General features: G+C 43.1%; 1 protein-coding gene across 2 annotated transcripts in view; it reads right to left on the bottom strand.

Annotated features, from left to right (window-relative positions):
- Positions 1-11,809, bottom strand: part of Pou6f2 (POU class 6 homeobox 2) — a 339,941-nt gene that overhangs the window by 26,225 nt on the left and 301,907 nt on the right. For both annotated transcript variants that reach the window (XM_013033013.1, XM_013033012.1), the window contains exon 6: positions 8,534-8,740. In XM_013033013.1, the coding sequence (XP_012888467.1) occupies positions 8,534-8,740 (207 nt within the window). The remainder of the gene's footprint in view (positions 1-8,533; positions 8,741-11,809) is intronic.

Genomic DNA, 11,809 nt, shown 5'->3' with positions numbered 1-11,809 from the left:
CCTTCCTTCCTTCCTTCCTTCCTTCCCTCCTCTTCTGCAGTACTGGTGTTTGAACTCAGGGTCTTTTGCTTGCTGGGCGGGTGCTCTACCACTTGAGCCATACCTCCATCCCCTAAGTGAGACCTCTTTGCTCTCCCAGCTCTAAGAATCTGGGTAGATTACTACAGAGTTGGTAAAAATGATTCTCTGAAGCCCTCTAGAAAATTAAGAGAGAAATGGGAGGAGTCAAGACAATACCATCCCCTAATATCTGACGCTCTCAGCCATTTCTTGTTTTACTTTGTGTCAGTCACTAAGGGCATGAAGGTTTCCTCCTACTGGATTCTCTCCTTGGTGGCAGTGGCAGGGATGGGTGCTATTTCCACCCAGTGTTTATAGGAAAAGAAGTGGAGACATGGAGAGGTTAAAGGGATTCACTATGGAGACAGAGCTGCTCTGGACACAGAAAGTCTAGTCTTGGGGCTCAAGCTAATAATTCCAATGCCACAAGGAAGACAAGTTAATTACAGAAATTTTTGTGGGTAGGAAGTAAGGTTGTCTTGATGTCTGTATGTTCTTTATTCTTTTCCAGGTTATCTAAGGCTATCACTTTGCCAGTCAAGAGGAGTTTGGATAAATAAAGAGAGAAGGAAGAGGAATGGGGAGGGGGTATGTGGCAGGTTCACTTTGACCTTCAGGGGAACACTGTCTCCTTTTTATGTTGCTTATCTAGAAAGATGGCACCAGAGCCTGTCAGGATCCTGAGAAAGTGGAAGGCCAGCTTTACTAGTCGCAGCCTGTTTTTGGACTAGCTGTACCACTATTTGGGTACCCAGTGGTTTTAGATCCATCATCACACTCAATGAAGGACAGCCAGGCCTTTGGATGCAGAAATAAATCAGCTCCTGACTTTTGATGGGAAATACTATCCAAAACAGGCCCAAGTCTTGGTGATCATCTGTTTAACATGTGAGAGTCAGCCTGGGACATTTCAACTTCACATTTACCATTGCTTCCCTGCTGTGTGTATTTGTTTTCCCATTCATCTTTATTGATCTATAATTTATACATAATAAAACATACCCATGTCAGAGTTTCAGGAATGTTGTCAAGTGCATTTACCTGTCACGCCCTCACCACCACAATCAAGACAGAAACTTGCTACTCCACAAAAGCCCCTCCCTTCTCCCAGACAACCTCTGCTCTGTTTTCTCTCACTCTGCCTTCATGGGGCACGATTCTAGAAATAGAATCATACAGTAGTGCACCATTCTTGTATCTTGCTTCTTTTGCTTGGCATACTTTTTTTTTTTTGAGATTCACTCATTTTACTGCATATGGCAGTAACTCAGTCCTTTTTATTGCTTAATACTATTCCAGTATTTTACATAGGTACACACACACACACACACACATGCACACACTGTATTTATAATCCATTCTTTCTGGGCAGTTTGGGTTTTTCCCATGTTAGGGCTCTTGTAGGAATATGATCCGTATAGTGGCTGTAAACATTTATCAAATGATACAGCGCTACCCTGAGCACAAAGAACCTCAGCGACTGTGTCCAGGCCCTGAGTTCAAAGCCCCAGGTCTGGCCAAAAAAATTATTTAAAAGTTCTTTTAACCATTAAATGAACAGTTACCTTTAGAGCAGTGTAAGTAAGGCGCTGGAAAAGCACTTAGGGAGCAGTTTCTCCTTCTGTCTCCTGCATGGTAACAGTTGGTAGCAAACTCCTTGATTCACAGTTTTTTTTGTTTTTGGGTCTGGTCATGGGGCCTGAACTCTGGGCCTCGGCGCTGTCCCTCAGCTCTTCAGCTCAAGGCGAGCACTCTACCGCTTGAGCTACAACGCCACTTTCCAGTTTTTTTCTTTTTGCTTATGTGGTGCTGGGGAATCGAACCCAGGGCCTCATGCATGCAAGGCAAGCGCTCTACCACTGAGCCACCTTCACAGCCCATTCACAGGTTTTCTTACACAGCAGAGATGCCTGGCTGCCAAGCATCAGAGCCCAGACTTACATCTTGGGGCCCAAGCCTCCTTCCCGGGATGCCACACAGGTCCTTCTGCCAAGTTGCATGCTGTTACATTTCAAACACCACTGACCCCCTGTTACTGCTCAGCTATTCTTAGTGGAGCGAGATGGTGAACCCAAGATGGCCATAATTGACACAGGAATCCAAATTAACATGCAGCAAACATCTGATTAAGGTAATTAGGCAACCTGCTAGGCACACATAACCAACAATCAAATCTAGTTAATTTTATACTGTAAGGACACCTACTAAAGATTAAATCTATTTTCAATCTACTTCATAAAATGTGATGGATATTTACGTTTCGATCTATACCCTTTAACTTACCGAGCTGTCCTTCCAAAGACCATTACTTGGCAAGGCTGTTTACAGTGTTGAGTTCCTGAATCATGAGGCAGTCTTCAGTTTTAGCATTCTATCAATATCTTATTGGCCCTGGGTGTGGTAACTGGATAGCATGATAATCAATTTAAATATTCCTTCCTCAGACACAACTTAGTGGAGGAAAGTCTGTCTGCTCTTAGGTTTCAATCTCACTTAGGAGACAGGCAAGCAAGGCCTTACATATGAAGTTTTACAGAAGTGAGAAAAAAATAAAATAGTTATGGTAAGAACTTGTGTTTACACAGCCAAAGGGAGAGCAGGGTCTAAGATTTATAAGAAATATTTTACTTCCAGAGTAAATGATCCATATATATGTAGATAATGTATACATCTATACACATTACATGTATATGGATAATTTACATGTATGTATTACATGTATATAGATCATTTACTCTGGAAGGGAAATGTTTTATATATATATATATATATATATATTTTTCTTTTAGAATACTAGAGACCTGATTTCTCTCAAGAGTTCAGCTAGGCAGATAAAAACAACTAGAAAAGATTTTTCCTTGTCAAGCGTCAAAGTGACAGCCGTGTGCCAGTGGCTCATGTCTGTAATCCTAGCCACTCAGGAGACTGAGATCTGAGGATTGCAGTTCAAAGTCAGACAGGGAAGAAAAGGCCCTGAGACTCATCTCTAATTAATCAGTAAAATGCCAGAAATGCAGGTGTGGAGCAAGTGGTAGAGTGACAGAGAAAAAGCTCTTGTAAGTGAACAGGGTCCTGAGTTCAAGCCCCAGTACCAATACACACACACACACACACACACACACACACACACACACACACAAAAGAAAAGGCCAACTGGAATGGGGAATAGGTCTGGTCTTGTACACATGTATTGGGGGCTCCATATGACACAAGGACCCAGTGGGCACAGCTCAGAGGCCAGCAGCAGCTGGAGCATCAGGGAGGGGCACCAGTTCTTTCTGAACTGGCTGGTATCTTTCTGAAGGATGCAGACCTAAGGCTAGCTTGATGGGAAATTATAACAGTGATTTCAAGATTCACCTTCATCAGAATTACCAGGAGGGCTGTTACGGCTGCTTGCCAGGACTCACTTCTGAGTCTTGAGTTGGTCCATGATTTGGTCTAGAAGCAGGGTTCAAGAGCTTGCATTTCTAGCCAGACACTGGTGGATCATGCCTGTAATCTTAACCATTTATGAGGCTGAGATGGGAAGGATTATAATTCAAGGCCATCCCAGAAATATATAGGAGAACCCCTTGTCATGAATCCTTCAGACTAGTATGTGGGAGACTGAGATTAGGAGGACTGCCCCAGCTGTCTTCAGACCGAGATCCTCAGGGCACAGCTTCCTGAGTAGCTAGGATTACAGGCATGGGCCACCAGCGCCCAGCATCTAGTCCTTTTCTGACTTTCAGTTTTTGTTTGTGTGCGGTTCCCCTAAACACTTCAATGCAATGCTGTAAAAACTTGAGGGCTATTCAATCCTAGTGTATTATTTTTCTTCCCAAAATAGTAGTTGTATTTCTGATGATAGCTTTGCAAGTTTTTTATAATCTTTCATTATTGGGAAAAATAATCCTCAAAAGTGTTCACTACTTTATTCAAGCTCTTTTTAGTTAAGGATAGGCAAATGTAAAACTTAAATTAAGGAGGCAGTTATTGTAATCTTTTAAAAAAATTAAAATGAATCACTCAGGTGATCTTATTGGAGAGCCTTGTAATTTGCTCCCTGAAAGTGGACTTCCTTCTGAGTCTGGGTTAGGGAGTTCTCTGCTCCTGTAATTTACGATGCATTTTACTGTCAGAACTAGGCTCTTGTGAGATCCGGCACTTATCATAAATCACTTGAAAAAATAAATTGAGAAACGTCTCTACTGGATGGTGGAAATCCTTTATCTTTTAGTGGTTGTCCATATTATATTTCTTCAATGTAGTAGGTAATATTAAAAAAAAAACATTGAAGACCACTATCCTTATATCTCTGGTTCTGAGCTTTTTACTTTTGAACTTTTGGCATTTTATGATCCTTAGAGTCAGAGATTTTCTATCTGGGACTCAGCCTTGCACATGTCCTACTGATTTGCCTAATGTGTTACCTAGTGTTGTAAGGCATTTCAGCTATAGCTGATGCCAAGAAATAAAGTCACTTATTTCTCACATTTCCCTGACCAGGTTCACATTTGGTTTTTTTTCTTCCTTCCTTTTTTGGGAGTAGGATAGACCGTTGGTCCCTGCCTTAAACAAGAGGCCTCTGGTGCCTGCTGCAAGTTGGGGGCTGGGCCATTGCTCATGTCACTCTCTTCAGCTGGGCATCATGATTTTGTTTATTTATTATTTATTTTTGTGCCAGTTTTGGGACTTAAAACCATGAACTCAGGTCTTGGGCACTGTCCATGGGCTTTTTTCACTCAAGGCTAGCACTTTACCACTTGAGCCACAGCTCCAATGCCAATTTATTTATTTATGTATTTATTTATTTACTTATTGTTAATCAGAGATAAGAGTTGCATGGACTTTTCTACTTGGGCTGGCTTTGACCCACGATCCTCAGATCTCAGCCTCCTGAGTAGTTAGGATTACAGGTGTGAGCCACTGGCTCCCAGCTTTCATGTATTCTTTTAATGCTCATGTGCAGACATGGCATCCACATGCAGGTGAACAGGTAAAGTAGATCCCTCTATTTAGGGTACTGGCTGCACCTGGCATGAGGTAGCCAGGTTTATCCCCACGAATCTGGCTGTTGCTAGATCTTTAATTTTGTTGTGAAGAGTGAGTGATGATGGTTAGATCAGAAGAGGATCACTTGTTGGCTCAATAGTAACAAGGCTCCATTCCATGGGGAGGTAGGTATAGTATGAGCAAATTCAGGAAGGGTACTTGATGGTCATTTGAAAGGATTGTGGCTGTGACTGGGTTGGACAAGGTGTTGAGCAGTAGTAACCTTTGTTGGTCAGGCCCTTCTTCTAAATAAAAATGGTAATGTCTCAGATCTGCAGTGGTAATTTTAGGTAGCAAAAGTAGTCTGTCACCCCCTTCCTTACCTACTTTTGAAATTCATGGTGAGAGTGAGAGCTTCTTTATATTAAATGTTAATGATTTCTAATTAATTCACCACTTTTTAATTTACAACGTGTCTTTGCTGTCAGAAATAGCTTTTTAGCAGATTTTACAGAAAGAGGCAAGATCTCATTTTCTCACTGGAAATGGTTATGATCATGATTGGAACAGACAGAACTAGGGTTGAAGCCAATGAAAGGTAGAGAATCTTGCTTTATGTTGGGCTCCATTTGGAAGGTACAGGAGTAATCTCATAGACCCTTGGATATAGTAAATGAAAGAAGCCAGCTGAGAGGCGGGGGAAGAAAAGGCCTTAATAGCAAGTCCTCACTGCATGGGATACAGCCGAGAAGGAAGAGCAGGGCTGGAGACCTTGGTTTATCAAGTAAGAGGTTTAAGATTTTGAGCAAGAAGACAAAGGCCTCAGGTCTCTAGTAAGCAGGTTTAGATCTGCTTGCTTTTTTTTGTTTTCTTTCTTCTCTTCAGTAGGTACTATTCCCTTGCAAACATACTTCTAATTCCGCTCATCCCTTTCTTCATGACTCTTACTGTAGATCCTGAGAACATACCTATGCACATCTTATGATCATGCTTCTCCCTTGCTAGACAGTAAACTCCAGGTGGGAAAGGCTCATGGTATCTGTCTTATCTACCAACATACCCTAACTTTCTGGCACAGTCTCTGACCCACAGTTGGTGGCCAACAAATATTTCTATTTAGCAGATTTTTAAATACTAATTGATTAAACAAACTGATTTTTCAAATACATTCCCCGAGTGCTATCAGGAAAGGGTCATTTTCATCGTTAGATCACAAACTTAACTGGCAATGGCCAAGATCTCTGAAGGACTTTTCTACCCTCTTGTAGATAAGTAATATCCATGTTTTCCTTTTCTCTTTCCTCTGCATTCTATTTCCTTGACCACTGCTATACCTTATCAAGTTTCCTAATGACACATAAAACCATTTAGTAACCTCCCATGGTTCATCTTCCTCAATCCTTTCTGCCATCTTTCTTTGGTTAGGGTACATCTTAGCCTTGTCTACTTCTTTTGGATTCATCCAGTTAACAGATGACTTAAGAGTGCTTTAAAATGTTTAAAGCAGAGATAACTCACACTTCAAAACTTTACAACAAAGAGAAGAACAGATGTTTCTCTCTTGCTTTCTCCTATTTTGTCTTTATAGCATTTGAATACTTGTCTTACTGTTTTCAAACTTTTGGCTACCAGAACTCCACTCTCTGGGGTTTGTTATCCTGCCCTGTCTTGTCTACCTCTTCCTTTCCCATCTTTTAAGAGCTGGTATTTTCTGAGAGGATACCTGAGTCTCCCTTTCTTCTCTGGCTCCTAATACTTTCTCTGGATGTCTCATTTATTTTCAGCTACAAAAAAAATGTGCTCATTGATTCCAGATCTAGGACTCCTGTCCAGAGGACTGGAAATAACAGTAGGACTGCTATTATTTCCAGGTTTTAGTGAAATAGCAAATTGTACATGCCTCTAGTGATTTTGGCTTGTGTTTTACTATTGTCTCCTAAATGGTTTGTTTACAATAGGACATTTCATCACGTCAACCTTCACAGTTATCAGTTGTTTTTTTTTAAACCAAAAACAACAGAGCATGTCATTCCTTCCATTTTTTACAAATCTCTTATAGATTCCCAGGGTAGCAAGGCAAATTATCTTTGCCACCACCACCACCATCACCACCACAATCAGTCACCACTAAATGAGCATGTACTGTGTGCCAGGAGCTATTCTAACCTCCCAATTTCACTTTCTTCAACCCTCACACTCCCTGGTTGAGTGACACACTTTGTGCCGTCATGTTGCAGATCAACATCACACAGATACAATGCCCACTTTTCTGGCTGCATCATAGAGCCCATCCATGATTGTCCTCAGCCTGCTCTTGTTCCAGTGGAGATCTCTTACCATCCTTGCCTCTTTCGAATTGCTCTGCCTTTGTGTCTGCAGTTCCCACTACCTGGAATACCATTAACCCTTCATTCACTGGGCTAACTCTTACCCATCAGGCAACCTCCAGTCCTATGTTATTTTCCTCTGGGAAACTTTACCCCTCGGCTACTCTGTCACAGGACATTCTCTGCTTCTATGTGCAGTGGGGGTGTCCTCTACTGAATGAGGAGCTGTTAGGTAAGAATCACTCTCTTTCCATCAGTGTTTTAACATTGAACAGAATCCTGCTATAGAGAGTAGGTAAGGAGTCAATGCAGCAGCAGCTTTGTGAGACCAGAAGCCACGGCTGTCCTCAGTAGTTGAATGAAAAAAAAAAAAAGAACTGCTGTTAATGGTTTTTTAGCAAAATTAAGCAGACAGAACTTGCTTCCTTGCCCCTGCCCCCAGTCCTTGGGATTAAATTGAGGGCCTGGGCACGTCCCTGAGCTTTTGTGCTCTAAAACTAGTGCTCTATCATTTGAACCACAGCTCTACGTCTAGCACTTTTTTGTTCTTCATTTGAGATAAAAATCTCATGGACTTTCCTGCCTTGGCTGGCTTTGAATTGTGATCCTTAGATTTCAGCATCCCGAGTAGCTAGTATTACAGGTGTGAGCCACAGGTTCCTGGCTAGAACTTCCTATTTATTTCATTCCTTTTTTTGTCTTTTATAGCTCCCCCCCCCCCCCCCAGAGCTGAGGACTGAACTCAGGGCCTTGCGCTCGCCAGGCAGGTGCTCTTTCACTGAGCTAAACCCCCAGCCCTATCATTCTCCCCCTTTTTTTGTAAGCAGTAGCACAAGTAGTCTTGGTTCCCTTTTGAACCCACTTCAAACAAATCTAAAAACTAAGTGCATTCAGTATAGATGAATAAGAACACATTCTAATTAATTTTTAGGTCACCATCTCTGTTTAGAATTTAATACATTTTTTTTTTTTAGATTAGAGGACTATTGAAATGATCATCTATAGTCACTACGTAAGAGAAATAGAGCCGTGTGTCTTTTTTTTTTTTTTTAAGACTGACATGTTAGGGTTAGTGAGATGGAAGCTATTGCAATGAGATTACTTTTCATTGAGACGGGACAAGAGAAGAGAGGTAGGGGTGCTTTGCTGAATGCGGTGGGTCACGTTACCTGCTGGCCTGGCTTGATGGGGGAGAGTGTGATGCCCTGGGTGTTAATCACAGGCAGGATTTGGTTCCCAATGACGGTGGCGATGATCTGGCCCTGGGCATTGGTCAGGAGCTGGGGGGTGATGGGCTGCACTTGAAGGCCCTGAGTGCTGCTGGCCGCTTGACTCGAAGGCCCAGGGTTAGGCATCAGTGGAATGGTCCCAATGATCTGCAAGAGACAGGACTGGAGTTGAGGAGAGGATTGGTTTAGGGTCTTCATAGTGAGCGCAGGTGGACATCTCGGGGTACCCTGGATGGGTAAGAAACCACCAGAAGCTGATTTGGAATTTATGAATAGATTTAGGGTATGGATAAAAGAAGCAGAAAAAAAATAGAGAAGGGAAAATGGCACATGGACCATAGGAAAGGAAAAGCATTTTACTTAAAAAAAAATTAGAGAGCCAAGCACTCACTGGTAGCTCAGGCCTGTAATCCTAGCTACGTTAGGAGGCTAAGGCCTGGAGGATCCTGGCTAGAAGCCAACCTTGGCAGAAAAGTCAGTGAGATTTTACGTCTAAAATAACCAACAATAGTGTCAGGATGGGTGGGGAGGGTGATAGAAGGGGTGACATTGAACAAGATGCCTTGTATTCATAGATTGACATGTTGGATCGAGGCCTCTTTGTGCAGCAACTTAACGATAATAACAATAACAAAAACAAATAATGAACAAAAATCAGGGCTGGAGGCATGACTCAAGTGGTAGAACACCAGCTGTAGCAAAAATGCTGAGCAAGCACAAGGCCCTGAATTCAAAGCCCAGTATTGCCAAAAAGTAAAATGAAATAAAATCGGGCAGTTAGGTAGGTGTGGTAGCACATCCCTGTAATCCAGCACTCAAAAGACCAAGTTAGGATGTTCTTGAGTTTGAGGCTAGCATTGACTCCATAGTCACACCCTGTCTCAAAAAAAAAAAAATCAAAACTGTGCATCAGCAATGCCAAAGATTTATGCTGTCTGTCAGAACCAGAGGAAGGAAGGATTTCTCAGCATGCAAGGCCCCCATCTGCCAGGGAAGCTGCATTGTTTCTCACTGGGACTTCATCTGCCCAGGAGCTCTGCCTCCTACTGCAAGTCTATCCTATTACATCTTTGCCCCTGTCTTCCACCCTCATCCCATCCAGCCACCTTCCAGGTACCCCAGCAGGATAAAGGGTGGTGCTCATGGTGGTTGAGGAACAAATCTCAAAGAAGACAAAGAAACGGGAGCTCATTCCTTGCTGTGACATTTCTACAACCCTGGGTCACATTTTTTTTTTTGTGAGCCATGTATAGTTTATTTATTTTTATTTTTTGTTTCCCTTTCCCATCCCTTCCCATCCTCCCCCTGCCCCACCACCCAACCATCCCTCCCTCCTGCCCCCCACACCAAAGTTGTAAAGTTTGTTTTCGACATAACGACTTGTACATCTCATTGTTGCAATGGGTCCACCTGTATCCCTACTTAAATGATTTGTTTTTCCCCTTCCCCTCCACAACTTATACCGACATCAAATACAGTGAAAGCAGGAGTTATATGGTGGGGGACGGACATACAAAGCAACAAAGAAATAATCTTATAAATGTGTTAGAAACAATAGCATGAAAGAAAAAAACATTTGAATACATATCTTAGAATTCATTTCCTTAACATCAACTTATCTGACCTTTTCTGCTTGACTCAGACATATACTAGATATTGCAAATAAGGGAGACCATGGGACCTATGTTTCTTTGGGCCTGGCTTACTTCACTTAATGTAATTTTTTCCAGGCCTTTCCATGTACGACTATGTTTATTGCAGTATTACTTACTATAGCTAAGATATGGAACCAACCCAGATGCCCCTCAGTAGATGAATGGATCAAGAACATGTGGTATATATACACAACGGAATTCTATGCCTCCATCAGAAAGAATGACATTGCCCCATTTGTTAGGAAATGGAAAGGCCTGGGTCACATTTGTAAGGGGACCTGAGCTTTCTGAAGGTTTCCAGAGTTCCCCTCACAAATACATGTTTGAAGCTCTTCACACAGAAGTGAGGCCTGCAGCAGAAAACAGAAAGAATGTGCATTTTAAATGTCAGGTTACCAAGACAGGGGCCAGGCCAGGCCCTTTGTCTCCAGTAACCTCTGGCTTCAGTGAATGGATTGTGTGGACAGACTGAAGGAGGGGTTTGGTGGATCTGACTACTGCAGAAGGAGGAAGATGTCACAGGAGGAGCGTGTGTCCAGTGTCTACAGCACCTGGAGAAACAATGACCACTCACATATTGCTAGAGACAGATTTTATCTGCTCCAAACAAAAGAAAACAAAAAACAACCCCAAACTGTGAGTCAAGCACCAGTGGCTCACACCTATAATCCTAGCTACTCAGGATCACAGTTCAAAGCCAGCTTGGGCAGGAAAGTCCATGAGACTCCTATCTTTAAATAATCAGCAAAAAGCCAGAAGTGAGCAAATAAAACAGAACACCAAAAAAAAAAAAAAAAACCCTCAACAAATTGAGGGACATAACCCAGGCCCTGAGTTCAAGTCCCAGTACTGGCTTGTGCACACACACATACCCCACACACCCAAACGGTGGCCTGTTTCCTGGTGCTGTGAGCACTGCCCCCTGCCCCCGCCCCCCAGGGCAGTCAGGAGGCTTTCTGTGCAATGCACTCAGCACCCAGCAGCACTCAGCAGCATGGTTAGGAGGCCATGCCTGGTGGGCTGTCAAAGGTGGCCTCCAGCTGTGAGGTCAGGGACCTGGCCAAGAGGTGGCTGTGACACAGTGATGACTCCGGGGACCTTTGCACAGGCAAGGCTACCTTGCCTCCATTGTTCTCACAGCAGCTCTACAAGGTGGGGATTAGGGAAGTCTCCCAGGACCTCTGTCAGGACTTTGTACACAGCAGGGCTGAAGCTAGGATCTCTCAAATGCTTGCTTTTCTATTGGCTTCTTGCCTCCCACTCCAGAAGGCATCAGAGGACACCAGCTCTTAGACAACACCCCAAATCCTAGCTGCAATTTCCCACTAGCTGATACATTGCCCAGGGACTGGGTTTATAAACAACACTGCTGGGGCTGGGAAGGTGGCTCAGTGGTAGAGCACTTGCCTTGCATGCTCGAGGTCCTGGGTTCGATTCCTCAGCACCTCATAAGCAAAAAGAAAAAAACCGGAAGTGGCGCTGTGGCTCAAGTGGTAGAGCGCTAGCCTTGAGCTGAAGAGCTGAGGGACAGCGCCCAGGCCCAGAGTTCAGGCCCCACGAC

The sequence above is a fragment of the Dipodomys ordii genome, unplaced genomic scaffold (assembly GCF_000151885.1).
Source record: "Dipodomys ordii isolate 6190 unplaced genomic scaffold, Dord_2.0 Scaffold161, whole genome shotgun sequence".
Lineage (NCBI taxonomy): Eukaryota > Metazoa > Chordata > Mammalia > Rodentia > Heteromyidae > Dipodomys > Dipodomys ordii.
The sequence above is the reverse complement of the archived record's forward strand: the minus strand, read 5'-3'. Positions and strand labels throughout refer to the sequence as shown.